This window comes from Syngnathoides biaculeatus, chromosome 22 (assembly GCF_019802595.1).
Source record: "Syngnathoides biaculeatus isolate LvHL_M chromosome 22, ASM1980259v1, whole genome shotgun sequence".
NCBI lineage: Eukaryota > Metazoa > Chordata > Actinopteri > Syngnathiformes > Syngnathidae > Syngnathoides > Syngnathoides biaculeatus.
The window spans coordinates 4,081,851-4,101,153 of record NC_084661.1 but is presented as its reverse complement, the minus strand read 5'-3'; the positions used below and the strand labels follow the sequence as shown (position 1 = coordinate 4,101,153).

Below are 19,303 nucleotides of genomic sequence, written 5' to 3'. Positions count from 1 at the left end.
TTAGACACACAGCAGGATGGAAGTGGCATGCATTTTTTTCCACCTCCATATATGATGGCAGCAGAACAATGGTGAGGTGTGCCATTGGGTGTGTCAGAAGAATTTAAGGTGGAGGTGGGAATGCATCAGGGATCAGCTCTGAGCCCTTCCTGTTTGCAGTAGTAATGGATAGGCTGACAAATGAGGTTAGATTGGAATCCCCTTGGAACATGATCTTCGCAGATGATATTGTGATATGGAGTGAAAGCAGTGAAAGCAGGGAGCAGGCGGAGGAACAATGAGAAAGATGGAGACATGCACTGGAAAGGAGAGGAAGGAAGATTAGCCAAAGTAAAACAGAATATATGTGCGTGAATGAGAGGGGTGGAGGGGGAAGAGTGAAGCTTCAGGGAGAAGAGATAGCACGGGTGGACAACTTCAAATATTTAGGGTCAACAATCCAGTCCAATGGTGAGTTTGGTAAGGAAGTGAAGAAACGGGTCCCAGCAGATTGGAATAGCTTGGGGAAGGTGTCTGGTGTGTTATGTGACAGAAGAGTCTCTGCGAGGATGAAGGGCAAAGTTTTTAAAACAGTGGTGAGGCCCGCCATGATGTACGGATTAGAGACGGTGGCACTGAAGAAACAACAGGAAGCAGAACTGGAGGTAGCAGAAAATGAAGATGTTGAGGTTCTCGCTCGGAGTGAGCAGGTTGGATAGGATTAGAAATGAGCTCATTAGAGGGACAGCCAAAGTTGGATGTTTTGGAGACAAGGTTCAAGAGAGCAGATTTCGATGGTTTGGACATGTTCAGAGGCAAGAGAGTGAGTATAATGGGAGAAGGGTGCTGAGGATGGAGCTGCCAGGGAAAAGAGCGAGAGACCAAAGAGAAGGTTCATGGATGTGGTGAGGGAAGACATGATGGCAGTTGAGGTTAGAGAGGAAGATGCAGGAGATAGGCTACGATGGAAAAAGATGACACTGTGGTGAACCCTCACGGGACAAGCCGAAAGGGAAATAAGAAGAATTCTCCAACCCCATCTCATAAGATGTCTATAAGCAGTATAGACCTGAAAATAAGAAAATATACTCATATGACAATTTTCCAGAATGGGACTTTGTTTGAATAAGCATTGATTGGACAAAGGGTGCTTTTAGCAGGAACAATTATAATGTAAACAATTCCTTATTTCGAAAAATCTGAATGTAAATGGTAGAAAACTGGGCTGATTTGGAGAAATATTAATATTAGTAATTTTTAAAATAGTTCTTAGTTTTTATAACTAATGGGATGCCAGGAAGATGCTACAGCGATAGCCAATCCTAAACTAGAGAAAAATGAGGCGTTTCATAACCTAAATTTTTCATGACGAGAGACCTTCGTAAGTAGAGGTCCTCGTGTGTGTGTCTATGTATGTACGGACCCGGGGAGTTTGCATGTTCTCCCCGTGACTGCGTGGGTTTCCTCCCACATCCCAAAAACATGTAACATTAATTGGACACTAAATTGCCCCTAGGTGTTCTTTTGAGTGCGGCTGTTTGTCTTGATGTGCCCTGCGATTGGCTGGCAACCAGTTCAGGGAGTAGCCCACCTCCTGCCTGTTGACAGCTGGGATAGGCTCCAGCACTCCTGTGACCCTCATGACAATAAGCGACTAAGAAAATGGATGGATGGATGGATGTGAAATCAAGAATGGTGATTGTAATGCTTTCAGAATTTAAAAAAAAAAAAGACTACAATCTGAAAGCAAATAAATGGGGGTACATGAAGAGGGCGGTAATCTGAAACTGTATATTTGGAATGGTTACAAAACTAAATTCATTCAACTGCTCCTCAAAGAAAAAAATCTGGAATACGTTGAAATGCACTGGTACTATTGGCTGGCAACCATTTCAGGGTGTACCCCTCCTCCTGCCCAAAGATAGCTAGGATAGGCTCCAGCACTCCTGCAACCCATGTGAGGATAAGCAGCTCAGATAATGGATGGATAGGACAGTACAGTTATGGGTTCCGATACGGATGACTTCTTGTGAGGTTTTAGCTTTGATATGCAAGCGCAGACATAAGATATGAATGCTGTTTGGTGGCATTGGACCCAACAGCACACTTTACAATCAGCATCAGTTTGGTAAATACCGGACAATTAATCAAAAATTGGGTTTTAAGTTCTTTTAAGTCACTTTCAGTTGAAGTGTACTTTTAAACAACTGAAAACACAGCGAATTAAACCTTTGTAATTAAAACAACCAAACAGTTTAATTTGGCATGAACATAAATGGTGCCGCGTGGACAGAAAATATAACAGGTCATATATTCTTCATCCTCTACAAAGAGCAACTAATAATAGTGCCATAATAATGATCTCGGAGAGGAGTATTTGTTCTCACTAAAGTGCGATGAATACCACTTGAGTTTTTGGCAGGACAAGCAATATGAATAGCTGTTGGAGAACTTCAGCATTCATTCAACATTCATAACACCGACATGTACAGTCTATCCATTTGTCTGTCTTACACTACCCAAAGTGGCAGAGGTGGGCAGACCAGAAAGAGCAGCATAATAGTCATTCATTGATAATGTGGGGGGGATGTGTAATTGTTTTTAATTCTATTCAGTTATGTCCCTCCAGTATGCTTTGATAAAGTACAATATTGTTGAGTGTTATTTTCCTCATTTATTTTTTTTTTGGGGGGGGTAGGGTAGGCTGGAACAGATTAATGGCATTTCTATCCGTTTCAATGGCAAAAGATTGAAATTGAATTAAGATACAGTACAAGTGTCTTCAGGTACGAGCATGGTAGCAGAAAGAATTAACCTTTCTCAAAGCACCAATGTATTAGTTTTAAGTAAGACTTCGTATGCACCCCCATTCTGTTTTTCTCACAATATAACCACACAAGTACATTTGCCAAATTGTGGAATTGTAATAAATAGACACATTTGGAAATATTTTAGAGAGTTTACCTGGCTTAGTCGCTGACAGCCAGTCAATATGTAGAGCTTTCTCTCTAGCCTGGGACAGAGACAGATAACGACGGTCCTACAAACAAAATGCAGAGAGAGAGCATCGTGTGAGGCAAGCTAATTGTGTTATCTAAAACATATTACAGTGCAGTATTAAAATGTAATCAGTTGAATCTCAAATTACTAAAATTATGGGACCTATAATTAATGTGTATGCAACATTAGCAAAAATTTTGCTTTGTCCTACCTTCAAGGAATCGTAATGCTCTTGTCTTATCTCTTCATATTCCTCTTTCAGATCTTCAAAGTAGTCCTCCTTAACATTATCATCCAAAAGCTGAGAGCACTGTCACACAATGAAGAAAAATCCAATTATGTGTTCCTCTCCAGAGCTGATTGTCCTTACCAAAGAATTCTCTCAATAAAACGGTGGTTGTGTTATGTGGAAAACATGCTTCTATGTACGTGAGAAAGTGTCTGTTAGCTAGGTTGGTGCAGCAGGAAACATTCTCACCACCACCACACCCCTGGAAGCGTCCAGAACATGGATAACCGGAGAAGTGTACCGCGGGGCAATCTTCACTGCTGTGTGAGTCCTATCAAACAAGAAACATAACATTCACTTCACAACAAAGTCAATAGAAGTGAAGTCAGTCATGCTGTCAGAGTGAAAACGGCCCACCATCCAGCCACTGTACTGACATTATTATGACCCATCGGTTTTCGTTGACATTTGCACCACACACTCTAAAACGACGTGACAGTGTAAGGCTCGAATTTGGAATTTGTGACACGGAAGACATGGGGTGAAAAAAAGAAAGGATAACCTGAGACTCAACACATAAACTTATTCACCATGATACACAACAAACCCCAAATCCAATTAAGTGGGGACTGTTAAAATGGATTAAGTATAGCACAGGGATGCTCAACTGTTGGCACTTAGGCTAAATGCCCACACTCTGAGTGGTCCGTCGATTAATTTCTGACATGATAAGGCTTCCCCTGCTATATTTTTATCACTAATTTAATTGATTATGGTAATGAATACAGCCCTACAGGGGCACAAGCCAGCGTACGGGTCCCAAGTCGGATAAATGCAGAGGGTTATGTTAGGAAGGGCATTAGTCTTAAAAAATATCCAAACAAATATGAGCTTTCATCCAAACAATCCTATACTGGATTGGTCGTGGCCCGGGGCAAGTATGTCTGCCTACGGCACCATTCACCTACAGGCGCCGGTGGAAATTCAGCTTCTGTTGGTCAAAGACAAAGATGAAGTGGAAAGATGGTTCTTCAGCAGAAAGATCAGCGAAAATCACAGAGCCTACAACTGAGTTGAGGGACTTTGAATGTTGGGATTGTGACGAGAAAAAAAAAATTAGGAGTTGGTTGACGTGATACGATCTTTGGAGAAAATAATTCATCAAATTTGCTCTTAAATTGTGAGGGAAAAATGCACAGTTTAATACAAATATGTTTTTATTAAGCGCAACGCCCAGCCACTTTGAGTGTCTTTATCGCATTTCACCTTGATATCTTAAGCCACACTTCAGCTCACTCAACGCTAAATTCGACCTGGAATTTCCAAAAAGGACTGAACGTCGCAATCACAAGTTAATCACTTTGAAAAAAATCAAAACAGAAAAGCAGATCCAGTTAAAAAAAAAAAAAAAAAAACTATCTAGAGACTAATGCTTGCATCATGTCAACTGGCTTGGAACATTGCAAAGGCCAAAACGCCATCCAATGAAGGGGAATTTATTAAAAAATGCCTTGGTGATGCCGTTGAAATTTTGTGTCCTGAAAACAACAATTTTAAACAAATGATTGCAGACATTCAACTGTCTCGCCACATTATTGAGTGACAGTTGCACTCAGATTTCCAACTATAGTAAAATATGAAATGCAGTTTTCAAATGACGATTCCATTCATTAAGGTCCCAAAAAGAAATTCGAAACTTTCTGACCCTATGTGAAAACAATTTAACCCCCCACCCCTATTTAAATGACAAAGTCACTGTGAGTTTTGACTAAATTTGGCAAGAGTGAATTCAATTTCACGAGCCACACCCAAACCTGTTTACCACCATATACATTGAATCAAGAAATCACCATATTTTTCGGACTATAAGTCACAGTTTTTTTTTTTTAATAGTTTGGCTGGGTGTGTGATTTCTACTCCAGAGTGATTTATCTGTGAAATTACTAACACATTGTATCCATCCATCCATTTTCTGAGGCACGTATCCATTACTTTCACAGTGACAACCACAAAACAGCGATGGCCGAAAGCGGGGATCCTGTGATCCGATCCCCGGCTACACAAGCTAGGTCTAGGAATGTGGAATGTGAACTCTTTTACAAGGAAGGAGCCTGAGGTGTTGTGTGAGGTCAAGAAGTTCCAACTAGATCTAGTCGGACTCGCCCCCAGACACGGGTTGGGCTCTGGTACTAGTCGTCTCAAGAGAGGTTGGACTTTTTTCCACTGTAGAGTTGCCCATGTTGAGAGCCACTGCAGGTGTGGACATGCATATTGCCCACCCCGCCTCGGCGTCTTTCTGATGGGGTTCACCCCGGTGGAAGAGTGTAGCCTCCCTCTGCCTTCAGGTGGGGGAACAGGTGCTGATTGCTATTTGTGCCAAAGCACCAAAGAACCCGAACCTTTTAGTGGACACCAGCAGTGAGAGGATGCCGCCAAGCTGAATAAAGTCATTTTGGGCTTTTTGGTCTGTGGGCCTGGGGCAGCTGATGGATACCTGTCTAGCCAAGTGGAATGAATATTTGGTGGTTGCTGAAAAGAAAACCTGGGTGAGGAAGAAGTTTGGAGAGAACGACTTCAGGGTTGGGTTTGAGAAAATTCTGTTCCGGCATCTCAGGAGAGGGAAGCAGTACACCATCAACACTGTGTATAGTGGGGATGGGGCGCTGTTGACTTTGACTTGTGTGAGTCGGTGGACAGAATATTTCGAAGACCTTCTTAATTTCACCAACATGCCTTCCCATTAGGAAGCAGAGTCTGGGGTCTCAGAGCTGGGCTCTCCTATCTCTGGAGTTGAGGTCACTGAGGTGGTTAAAAAACTCCTCAGTGTCAAAGCCCCAGGGCTGGACGATACTTGCCCGTAGTTCCTAAAGGCTCTGGATGCTGTGGGGCTGTCCTGGTTGACACATCTCTGCAACATCAGAATCCACTTTATTGACTAAGTGTGTAAAAACACACAAGGAATTTTTCTGCGGCAGTCGGTGCTGCCCTGGTACAACATTCAGAACAAAGAACAACAAAGTAACAAGAACAAAGAACGAGAGACATTTATGTTTTGTAGGAACTATTCCTTATAAGAGTCCCAGATGTGTTTATAGGAACTATTCCTTATAACAGTCACAGATGCATGTCCATCGCATGGACATTGGGAACAGTGCATCTGGATTGGAAGACTGGGGTGGTGGTCCCAATCTTAAAGAAGGGGGACCGAAGCATGTGTTCCAATTCCAGGGGGACCACACTCCTGAGCCTTAGGTGGACCTCCTAAATGTCACAAAGCATGCTGGATGTAAACAGTGTTTAAAGTGCATGTTTTATGTCAATTATGTCTCAAGTTATTCTTTTATTTGTTTTATGATTTGCTAGTTATGCGATTGTGTTTGCTGTGGTGTAATAATTTTAAGTTTTGATGTGACACCATGTGTACAACAGCGTCAGGAATGAACTGCCGACACAGGCAGTGTGTGGGAATATGTAAGCTTCTTTTGCAGACAGATGTGATATGCAATTGTTCCTCACTGCCTCGTGATCGTCATCATATGGTAGCTTACATGAAAATAAACATGCTGGCATGCATGCTACGAGTTTAACCATTGTGTTTGAGTGTACTTTTTTGGACAATTCACACAATAACATTTAAAAATGTCAGAACTCAGTGTGCACATAAGGTGCACCACATTGTAAGGCGCCATATCTAATGTGGCACTTTGCCTATTGAGAAGAGAATTTAAGACGTCTATGATTGTGAAAAAACGGTAAATAAAATTTCAAAAACACCTGGAGACCAAAATCCGCAGATATGCAGGCTGTGAACGGTGAAACGTGAATGAGTCAGGGCAAAGTAATCTGTAAAAAAAATTCAAAGAATATACTAGACACCATTCGACGTCTTTCAACATATTAATAGACCATCTCACACTCAAGGTCACATCTTAGATTTGGTCATCTCTAATGATGTTGAAATTGCATCATTGACATTAAAATGCCACTGACACCTAAAACATGTAATTTAGTATGCTTTTTACCCCCCCCCCCCCCAAAAAAAATTAAATAAATAAATAAATAAATCGGCCGGAATGGACTCATACATTTGTTCACAGTACGTCAGAATGCCGTACATCAATTTTTTCATCTCAAGGGTTTTGGGTTCAGGAAGAAACCGGAAGTGACATATTTTGCAGACAGCTACAGCAGCGGAGTAGAGTGTATTTACCTCTTGTACAGGCAAAAAAATTACCTGTTTTTTCTGCGTGTTAGACAAAATGTCGGCTTGTTGTGTTGCTTGAGAGGATGGATCCACTTGTTTCTAAAAGGCCCGATTCATCATGAAAAATGGATTGCACAGGTGTAAAGGACAAGAGCTTTGTGTGTTCCAAATGACAGGTCGGTGTGTATAGCGCAATTAAAGAAAAATAGTTGGGGGGGAATAATTTGTCTCACAGTTTATAGCATATGTTACGTGTGTATTTAGAATAAATCCCCTTGGTCAAACCAGCAAAATATAACAAAGCACTTGTATTGCGTTTAAAACAATTTAATCACACACAATACAACACAACACAAAAACAATAACAAAATAGAAGTACAAAGTCTGTTTAGTAGCATGTAACACGGGTTAACTAGCCAAACAGCATATTGTCACCAAACTCGAATGAATGTTCCAAATAGGCGAATGTTATTTCCCGCAAATGTTCCGGGAAGGCAGTGTGGTGTCCGTATACTTGTGTAATTGTCCGAAAGCAGCAGTATTATAAAAAGTTCCGTCGACAGCCATCCTCGTCCTCATAGGAACATTCGAGAACTTTGTGTCCGACGACGTGATCCTTCTCTCAGAACATAACGAAAAATATCCGTGTCATAATAACTTCATAAAATATGTAAGTCAGGGGTGCTAAATGTGTCGATGCGGACGGGCCGCCGATAGCGGTGGCGGGGGCCACCGTTTACCCCGACTTGGCCCCGGTCGCTTCACTCGCTTCTGAGATGTTCTCTTCCTAAAAAAAGAGATTCAGTCTCAGAAGGGGCGTCAAAAAAAATCTGAAAATTGGTCTTGTTTGTCTGTCTACAATTGCATTTGGTACAGCATATTGTCAATGGTGACTGCCCCAATGTGATGCCTGCACGAGATGTCTCACACAATATGGCCCTCACAGGGATGTCAAGTCGAGCACTTTATAAAACACTCCCAGCTCACTTTTTCTGACTCGTATTATCATCAAGGTGATTAATATTATATGTAGTTTTGATAACAATAGCTATTTTAAAATATATATTTTGGTCTCCGTTTCATTTTCAGGCTATAGCTATTTCTGACCATTTTTGAATTCCAAATCTTTCCAAAAGTTCAGATAACCGCTATGTCTATGAAGAAAAGATACATAAATGAGAGTACCGCCACTAAGTTAATCGAGACTTTCGCTGTGACACAAACTGTGAATGCTGAGTCAGTAGATGAACATTCAGAGAATTTCACCAAGAAAGTCTGAAATGTCATGAATGCTGTTGCACCTGTTAAAACAAAGATCATTTTGAGGCAAGCTAGAATACTGTGGAGGAACACAATGATGGTCACGACACCCACATTAAAGTGTAGAACGTTATTGGAGAAAAATTAAACTCCAAATTGGCCAAATAACCACTACAAAGCCTTTGCTTTAAAACTAATCTGAGAATGAAGCACCATAAACATGAAGCAATAATGAAGCAAGCAAACCATAAATATGAGCCTTTCCCAAACAATTCCTCAGGCTCTTCTCGCGTACATCATTGTATTCTGTTTTCATTTAAATTTTACACCTCAACTTAATTGGAAATTGGGTTTGTATGCGTTTTTTTGTCTTACTTTAAAATTAACCTGTTATGAAACACTATAACCGTGACGCAAGGAAACCACAAATATTGGCTTTTGGCAAACAATTCCTCAGGCCCTTCTCAAGAAACAAAAAACAGGAAGTTTATCTCTTCACCACAAATCGTACACTAAGCACTAAGGTGGCCAATAGCAAAAGAAGAGCACTGCAGAGTATTTGTATTACTTTGAAGTGGTCGCTCCCCCGATCAACAATGGTGTTGCCATTCCCAGTCTCTCCATCTCTTTGGCCACAAAGATCATTTCATCTAGAGAGGGTGTGATCAGACCGGACAATCCAATAATATCTGTAAGAATTCAAATTGTGGATTAGCTTTGACAATTAATAATACTTGTGCATCCACCTTACTGCATGATGTTCAGGAGTGAATTAATACCGAGGCTATCATGCTCGTTACACACTTCTCAAATGAAAAATTGTTGTCTGGCCACATTTACCATAAATATCAATGTCAATCCAACTAAAGAAAGGGATAATAAACTACTGTTCCAAAATTTGATTGCTTTGGAATGATAAGACAGCATTCGTCATCATACATAATTATGATGGAAATCTTACAAGACCATACAGACCTCACCCATTCAACCATCTTAGACGCTTATCCGGGTGGAGTTGCGGGGCAGTAGCTGTAGCAAGGACGGACAGACTTCCCTTTCCCCAGCCACTTCACCAAGCTCTTCAAGGAGGATCCCGAAGCATTCCCAGGCCAGCTGAGAGATGTAGTCTCTCCAGCATGTCGCTGGGCTCTTTTCCCAGGTGTGCCTGGAACACCTCACCAGGTAGGCGTTCGAGAGGCATCTGAATCAGCCACTTCATTTGGCTCCTCTCAATGCAGAAGAGCAGTACATTGACTATGAGCACCTGCTGGATGACAAAGCTTCTCACCCTATCTCTATGGCAGAGCCAGGACACCCTGCAGAGGAAAATGACTTTGGTCGCTTGTATCCGAGATCTTGGTTCTTTTGGTCATGACCCACAGCTCGTGAATATAGGGTAGGAATGTAGATTGTCCGGTAAATGGAGAGCTTCATCTTTCCACTTAGCTCGATCTTTACCACAAAGGACCGATACAAAGTCCGCGTCACTGCAAACGCTCCACCGATTCACCTGTTGATCTCCCGTGTCATTCTTCCCTCACTTCTGAACAAGAGCCAACTCCTCCACTGGGGAAGGATCTCAACCCCACGCTTCTCTGACTGAGGACCGTGGTCTCATATTTGGAGCTGCTGATTCTCATCCGAGCCACTTCACACTCTGCTGCGAATCGCTTCAGTGAGAGTTGGAGATCATGGCTTGAGCACATCATCTCAAAAATGATAGATGCAATACTGAGGCCACCAAACAGGACCCCCACTACGCTTCGGCTGTGCCTAGAGATTTTGTCCATAAAGTAATTAACAGAATCTGTGACCAAGGGCAGCCTTGGCGAAGTCCAACTCTCACCGGAGTCCGACTTATTGCCGGCGATGCGGACCAAACACCAGTTGTGCAGGGACTGTACAGCCTGTATCAGGGGGTTCAGTGACCCATACTCCCAAAGAACCCCCCCCCCCCAGCGCTCCCTGCGGAACACAGTCGAACGCCTTTTCCAAGTCCACAAAGCACATGTAGACTGGTTGGGCGAACTCCCATGCACCCTCGAGGATTCTGCCGAGGGTGTAGAGCTGGTTCACTGTTACATGGTGAGGACGAAAACCACATTGCTCCTCCTGAATCTGAAAATTGACTTCCCGATGGACCCTCCTCTCCAGCACCCCAAGACTAGGGAAGCTGAGGAGTGTGATCCCCCTCCAGTTGGAACACACCCTACGGTCCCCCTTCTTAAAAAGGGGGACCACTACCCCAGTCTGCCAATCCAGAGGCACTGTCTTTGATGCCCATGGGATGTTGCAGAGGCATGTCAACCAGGACAGCCCACAACATCCAGAGCCTTTAGAAACTCCGGGCGAATCTCATCCACCCCTGGGGCCCTTCCACCAAGGAGCTTTTTAACCCCCTCGGTGACCTCAACCCCAGACATAGAAGAGCCGTCTCAGAGAACCCTGATTCAGCTTCCTTATGGGAATGCGTGTTGGTGGAATTGAGGAGGTCTTCAAAGTATTCTCCCCACTGACTCACAACATCCCGGGTTGAGGTCAGCAGTGCCCCATTGCCACTATACAAAGTGAAGACAGTGCACTGCTTTGCCCTCCTGAGAAATCGGACGGTGGACCAGAATTTCCTTGAAGCGGTCTTGAAGTCATTCTCCATGGCCTCTCTGAACTTCTGCCACACCAAGGTTTTTCCTTACCAACCACCAAATATTCATTCCACTTGGCCAGTCAGGTACCCATCAGCTGCCTTGGGAGTCCCACAGGGCAAAATGCCCGATAGGACTCCTTCTTCAGCTTGACAGCATCCCTCACTGTTGGTGACCACCAACGTGTTTGGGGTTTCCGCCACGACAGGCACCGACCACCTTGTGGCCACAGCTCCGGTCGGCCGCCTCAGCAATGGAGGTGCGAAACATCGTGCACTTGGACCCAGTGTCTCCCGCCTCCCTCTGAATATCAGCAAAGTTCTTTTGGAGGTGGGAGTTGAAATTCCTTCTGACAGGAGAATCTGTCAGTCCACCAGACCATCACAATATGGTTGGGCCTGCCACATCGGACCGGATCTTCCCCAACATCCGAGCCAATTCACCACCAGGTGGTGATCAGTTGACAGCTCCGCCCCTCTCTTAACCTGGGTGTCTAAGACATGCACTCGAAGGTCCGACGACTCGACCACAAATTCAATCATCGATCTGCGACCTAGGGTGTCCTGGTGCCGAGTGCACATGTTGACACCCTTATGCCTGAACATGGTGTTCCTTATGGACAACCCGTGATGAGCACAGAAGTCCACTAACAGAACACCACTCGGGTTCTTATTGGGGGGGCTGTCCTTCCCAATCACACCCTTCCAGGTCTCACTGTCATTGCCCACGTGAGCATTGAGGCGGAGGGAGGTTACCCTCACATCCACTGGGGTGAACCGCAATGAACAGGCCCCAAGCCGGGGGCAATAAGTACACTCACACCTGCTCAGCACCTATTACCATGGGCAACTGTGCCTTCGGAGAAAACCCACCCAGGCATGTTTCGAAACAAAACAAGGATTTATATTTTGGGATACTTTAAGATGGTCAGCCCCAACCTGTTTTGGATCCTATTATCAGACAAATTCACTCTTAACACACCTCAGACCGAAGGATCATTTTATAGGATAATCTTGTAAGAGATACGACTGTCTGACATTTGTTATCCTTTGACAGGAAGGGCCAAAATCAGGTACAGGGCTAAAAGCCGGGACACATATACAGACAAATGTATTTTGTATTTTTGGGTTCACCAGATGGCAAGAAGTATTTTGATTGCCAACACCACCATTCCATAATATTCCCAACTCGGTCCCTTCGACAAAACCCAGAAAACATCGGCTTATCCTATGTGGTAGGGTTTCCTCTTCTTTGTCTTTCTTAGATTAGATTTGATTATGGAAGATCTCTGTCTTGGAGGACAAGATTCGATTTCGGTGGGTTAACAGAATCTTTAGAAATTAGTTTCTTGTATGCAACAGAGAGCTGACAAAAAAGATGGTAATCAGTTATGAACATGAAGTGAAAGACTGTATATTTGCTGTTTGTACCTGCTTTTTGTTGGATAGCCTCTCTGAGAATCTGATCACAAGGCACCATCACACCTAAGTCAACCACCCTGGAACACAAATAGCATGTATGCTACAAAGAAAATACTGATGATTGATTTGAACCCAAATTAAAGGATTTGAGGAAACAGAAAGTGGTTAACAGTCCATATGAAACTCCTGATTCCCTTTTTGCCGCTTACTTTTTTGTAATGTGATTTATATTGTGAATTATTTGCTATTTCACAGGACTTTGCGGTTATTATTTTTCCATATGGACTTTGACTGCTGACTGGTAAGGGCCAGTGAGGAGGAATTTCGGACATTTCACACTTTCACAGAAGCTGAAGAGCAATGCCTTTTGCAAGGTAAAACTGGTTTAAGTCAGAACAGCAATGCAATCGGTAGCTATAACTATTATTATTACTAGTGAGTTTCTTTCGGCTTGTCCCTTTCAGGGTCGCCACAGCGTGTCATCTCAGATGAACGCACATATATGTTTGGCACAATTTTTACGCCGGATGCCCTTTCTGACGCAACCCTTCTCAGGGAGTGGAGACCCCAGTGGGATACGAACCCACAACCCCTGGTTTACCAAACCAGTGCTCTTAACCACTGAGCTACGGGGCCTCTATAATTATTATATTATTAAATTCATCCATCTATTTTCTGTGCCGCTTATCACACGGTTTGCAGGGGTGCTGGCGTTTATCCCAGCTATTTTCGGCGAGAGGTGAGATACACCCTGAACTGGTCGCCAGCTAATCGCATGACACATATAAACAACTATTCACACTAATTTGGTGTGTGCTGTTTGTACCTGGAGCTGTCAGTAAAGTCTAATATTCAGTTTTTAAATACGTTTGAAATTAAACAAGACAAATACAAATTGAGTTTTGCAGTTTCAGTTTTTAAAGGAAATTAGACAAAAGGAGAAATTAAAATTCAATTTAAATAATTAAAATACAGTTCCTAATGGCAAATATTTAAGCCCACATGTACCATGCATGTTTTACCCACACAACCAGAGGGAACATGCAAACTCCGGACTGGCAAGGCTGAATTTGAACCCAGGTCCTCCGAACTGTGATGGAGATGGACCAGCCATATTATCACCGCATGTGATTTATTTTGTTTTGTAATGAGAAAAATGTATTTAAAAATTATTAAAATGATATTATTTTAATATAAATCAACCAGAGGTGTGAGGAATGCAAAATTAGGAATTTGTTGTGTTTTCATTTCAGAATAAAAAAAAAAAAAAAAAACACCAAAGGGCTTTCCTCGTTTTTGAGGTTTTAGGATGAAAGCTGGAAGCTGGATACTTGTATGGACTTAATGTGTGACAACAATGGGGAAATAAAATGCCAATAATTTGAAGAACGACATCGTTTTTGGGCCAGTGAATTTAAGAGTTGCTCAATATTTCTAATTATGAACTGAAGTAGTAACTACTAATTATTAAGAACTATGAACGAGCTCCTTTTTGGAATGATGAACTCAACTTCGAGTAAGTTTGTGTAGAAAAGGAACTTTCCCCCAAAATTATCCTGTATTTTGGGTCCAGTCAGCTTCAGAATAGATTTTAAAGTTCTGCTACTGATCGATAAATCACTCAATGATTTAGGTCCTGATTCTTCTTCTTTTACTTTCAGGTTTTCCCGTTAGGGGTCAGCACGTGTCATCTTTTTCTATCTAAGCCTATCTTGTGCATCTCCTTCTCTAACACCCACTATCCTCATGTCCTCTCTCCTCAAAACATCCATCAATCTTTTCTTTGATCTTGCTCTCGCTCTTTTGCCTGGCAGCTCCATCCTCAGCACCCTTCTACCAATACACTCACTCTCTCACCTCTGACGATGTCCAAAACATGTAAATCTGCTCTCTAACCTTGTCTCCAAAGCATCCAACTTTGGCTGTCCCTCCTATACTATCCAACCTGTTCAAGCGAGAACCTCAACATCTTTATTTCTGCTACCTCCAGTTCTGCTTCCTGTTGTTTCTTCAGTGCCACCGTCTCTAATCTGTACATCATGGCCGGCCTCACCACTGTTTTATAAACTTTGCCCTTCATCCGAGCAGAGACTCTTTTGTCGCATACAACACCAGACACCTTCCGCCATCTGTTCCACCCCGCTTGGAGCCGTTTCTTCAATTCTTTACCACACTCACCGTTGCTCTGTATTGTTGACCCCAAGTATTAGAAGTCATCCATCCTCACTATCTCTTCTCTCCTCCACCCATCACAATCATGCACATATATTCTGTATTACTTCGGCTAATCTTTATTCCTCTCCTTTCCAGTGTGTGCCACCATCTCTCTAATTGTTCCTCCGCCTGCTCCCTGCTTTCACTGCAGATCAGAATATCGTCTGCAAACATCAGAGTCCAAGGGGATTCCAGTCTAACCTCATTTGTCAACCTATCCATTACTACCGCAAACAGGAAGGGGCTCAGCGCGGATCCCTGATGCAGTACCGCCTCCACCTTAAATTCTTCTGTCACACCAACGGCACACCTCAACACTGTTCTGCTGTCCTCATACATGTCCCGTACTATTCTAACATATTTCTCTGCCACACCAGACTCACGCATGCAGTACCACAGTTCCCCTCTTGGTACACTGTCATAGGCTTTCTTTCAATCCACAAAGACATAATGTAGCTCCTTCTGACTTTTCCACTAGCATCCTCAGGGCAATTAATGCATCTGTGGTACTCTTTCTAGGTATGAAATCATACTGTTGCTCACAGATACTTCTGTCCTGAGCCTAGCCTCCCTGACTCTTTCCACAACTTCATTGTGTGGCTCATCATACCCACTTTTCAATCATACTACTTGCACTGCATACTGTTTTGTCATTTTTTTTAAATATGAATTTTGTCATTTTTATTGTTTGGATCCTGTTTTATGTCTTTATTTTCAAATGCTTTTAATCATGTAAAGCACACTGAATTACCTTGTGGATGAAATACAAGTCAGCTTCCTAGAACGCGCCTTTATGTGTGTCCAATTGACGTATTGGCCACACCTGAATCAAGTGACGAGGTGGCAGATAGGCCGATTGACGCATTGAGCAACCATGCGATATACAAATTAAGGGAAGAAAATTAGTATTTCAACATCATGCTATATTGCAAGTTCTCCCACTTAGAAATCATGTAGGGGTCTGAAATTTTCATCGGAGATGCATGTCCACGATGAGAGAAATTATCTAAAATGAAAAATACAGAAATCACAATATATGATTTTTTTAACGATTTGTGTCCTCCAGCTGCAAATAAGTATTTGAACACCTGAGAAAACCAGTGTTCATATTTGGCACAGTAGCCTTTGTTTGCAATTACAGAGGTCAAACCTTTCCTATAGTTGTTCACCAGGTTTGCACACGCTGCAGGAGGGATTTTGGACCACTCTTCCACACAGATCTCAGGATCAGACAGGTTTCTGGGCTGTTGCTGGGAAACATGGAGTTTCAGCTCCCTCCTAAGACTTTCTATTGGGTTTAGGTCTGGAAACTGGCTAGGCCACGCCAGAACCTTGACATGCGTCTTACGGAGCCACTCCTTGGTCTTCCTGCCTGCGTGCTTCGGGTCATTGTCATGTTGAAAGACCCTGCCACGACTCATCTTAAATGCTCTGACTGAGGGAAAGAGGTTGTTCTCCAAAATCTCACAATACATAACCACGGTCATCCTCTCCTTAATACAGTGCAGTCGTCCTGTCCCATGTGCAGAAAAACACCCCCAAAGCTTGATGCTACCACCCCCATGCTTCACAGTAGGGATGGTGATCTTGGGATGGAATTCATCATTTGTCTTCCTCCAAACATGGTGAGTGGAATTATGACCAAAAAATTCCATTTTGGGCTCATCTGACCACAAAACTTTCTCCCATGACTCCTCTGTATCATCCAAATAGTAATTAACAAACTTTAGACGGGCTTTGACGTGCTGGTTTAAGCAGGGGAACCTTCCGTGCCATGCATGATTTAAAACCATGACGTCTGAGTGTATTACCAACAGTCACCTTGGAAACGGTTGTCCCAGCTCTTTTCAGGTCATTGACCAAGTCCTGTCATGTAGTCCTGGGCTGATTCTTCACCTTTCTAAGGATCACTAAGACCCCACGAGGTGATATCTTGCATGGGGCTCCACTCCCATTGAGATTGACCATCATGTTTAGCTTCTTCCATTTTCTAATAACAGTGGACCCTTTTCCACCAAGCTGTTTGGCAAGTTCTCCGTAGCCCTTTCCAGCCGTGTGGAGTTGGACAATTTTGTCTCTGGTGTCTTTGGACAGCTCTTTGGTCTTGTTACAAGTTTGAGTCTTACTGATAGTATACGGTGGACAGGTGTCCTTTTGCAGCTAACGACCTCACACAGGTGGATCTGATTCAGGATAATACATGGAGTGGAGGTGGACTTTTAAAGGCGGACCAACAGGTCTTTGAGGGTCAGAATTGTAGTTCATAGACAAGTGTTCAAATACACTTTTGCAGCTGTTTCACACAAATAAATCGTTACAAAATCATACATTGTGATTTCTGGATTTTCTTTTTAGATTATCGCTCTCATAGTGGACATGCACCCACGATGAAAACTTCAGACCCCTCAATGTTTTCTAAGTTCGAGAACTTGCAATATAGCAGGCTGTTCCAATACTTATTTTCTTCACTGTAAATTTGCTTTGGTTTGCTTTATTTTATCATGACTTATAATGTTAGCTGCTTGTTTTTATTTTCTATTTATCTTCTGCATATTTATTTCTCTGCCATATAAAAACCTTATGTAAAATACGGCACATTTTCCAGGAATTTCATCTCATCTATAAAAAATTACCTGAAGTTGTTGCAACCCAGCACAACACCTACAATGTTCTTGCCAATATCGTGGACATCACCTTTCACTGTAGCGAGAATGATGGTGCCTTGATAAGGATTCTGCAAACAAATGGGGTACAGCAGTATCACAAATGGTCCAGCAAAAAGAAAGAAAACACAATCTGACCTTTGATGACCTGTAAACATTTTTGAGGCCCTCAAGAGCTGTTAAAAGCACAATTTTTAATACACACAGAGCAATGGAAATACCAGATGGACAACTATGAATTCAGTGAACTAAATAATTTATACAAACTATGTCTTCAGCTGAGCCGGACAAAGTCATCTTGTCTTTCCTCTCTTTCTCCATGAAAGGAATGAGATGGCCCACTGCCTTCTTCATAACGCGAGCTGATTTAATGACCTTAAAATACAGTGGAATATTAAAACAGCATTAATGAAAGGTGAAGAATAATCATGCTGTTACCCGAACAATGAACAAGCCATAAAGGGGACATGTATGACATTTACTTTAGTTTCTATTTTCTAGTTTTTTTTTTTCATTTTTCTACATGTACAGCTACAGTACTCTGTTTTATATTTATATTTTCAATCTACTCAATTAGATATTTTCTAGTTTTGCTTCTCAAGTTTACTTTAGTTTCTCTGCATGTAATTAAAAAAATCGAGAATTGTTTAAATTGTGTGAAGAAAAAAACATCTCCTTTAAAACCTTAATATTAGATGTATTTCACCCAAATGAAAGTCAGTGATAGCATGTTTCCCCTCATCTCCTGGATGAACTATACAACAATTGTGTTGTCTTATGTCACGTAATTCCAATTTACTAACTTGGCACAGAAGGACAAAGAAACACTAGCCTTGAATGTAGCAAGCCAGATCAACATCCTTTGTCGTCTCGCCGATAACAAAAGTAATATACCAGTGCAGCACTGACTGTCGGAGACAAATTCCTTGTGTGTTCTTCCATACTTGGCCATTAAATTTGATTCTGATTCTGAAGAGCGGAGGTAGAAGTACGCTGAGGTGGATTACATTTTGTGCAGACAATGTATTCTGAAGGATGTTACTGACTGTAAGGTAGTGATAGGGAGAGTGTAGCTAGACAACATAGGATGCTGGTGTGTCGGATGACTCTGGTGGTGAGGAGGAAGATTAAGAAGTCAAAGGAAGAGTAGAGATCCTTGCGGTGGAAACTGAGAACTGAAGAATGTTGTGCAGCCTTTAGGAAAGAGGTAAGATAGGTTCTCTGTGGACAGGAGGAGGTCCTGAGAGACTGGACTACTACAGCTAAGGTGATCAGAGAGATGGATAGGAGAGTACTTGGTGTGTCTTCAGGTAGGAAAGGGGAGGAGGAGACTTGGTGGTGGAAATATGTTCACTGGTGCCAGTAGTTTTCTGAATAGATGGAAAGATTACTTTACATAGTTGATGAATCAAGAAAATAGAGAAGGAAGAGAAGAAGAGGCAAGTGTGGTGGACCAGGAAGTGGCAATGAAAAATGGAAAGGAAGTTGGTCCTGATGATATACCTGTGGAGGTATGGAAGCAATTTGAAAAAGTGGCTGTGGAGTTTTTGACCAACTTGTTCAACAGAATACTAGTGGGTGAGAAGATTCCTGAAGAATAGAGGAAAAGTGTTCTAGTTCCCATTTTTAGGAATAAAGGGGATGTTCAGAGCTGTGGGAACTATAGAGGAATAAAGTTGATGAGCCACACA

General features: G+C 42.4%; 1 protein-coding gene across 5 annotated transcripts in view; it reads right to left on the bottom strand.

Moving 5' to 3' along the window:
• Positions 1 to 19,303, bottom strand: part of mtr (5-methyltetrahydrofolate-homocysteine methyltransferase) — a 147,042-nt gene that overhangs the window by 28,935 nt on the left and 98,804 nt on the right. For 4 of the 5 annotated variants that reach the window (XR_009793502.1, XM_061809516.1, XM_061809519.1 and 1 more), the window contains 7 exons: positions 17,880 to 17,987; positions 17,583 to 17,788; positions 12,745 to 12,812; positions 9,241 to 9,361; positions 3,458 to 3,539; positions 3,191 to 3,289; positions 2,944 to 3,019 (listed from right to left, as the gene is read on the bottom strand). Coding sequence is in view for 4 of the 5 variants with exons in the window: in XM_061809516.1 (XP_061665500.1) it covers positions 2,944 to 3,019; positions 3,191 to 3,289; positions 3,458 to 3,539; positions 9,241 to 9,361; positions 12,745 to 12,812; positions 17,583 to 17,788; positions 17,880 to 17,987 (760 nt within the window). In the remaining variant the exon portion in view is untranslated. The remainder of the gene's footprint in view (positions 1 to 2,943; positions 3,020 to 3,190; positions 3,290 to 3,457; positions 3,540 to 9,240; positions 9,362 to 12,744; positions 12,813 to 17,582; positions 17,789 to 17,879; positions 17,988 to 19,303) is intronic. The other variant, XM_061809517.1, reaches the window with a different exon arrangement.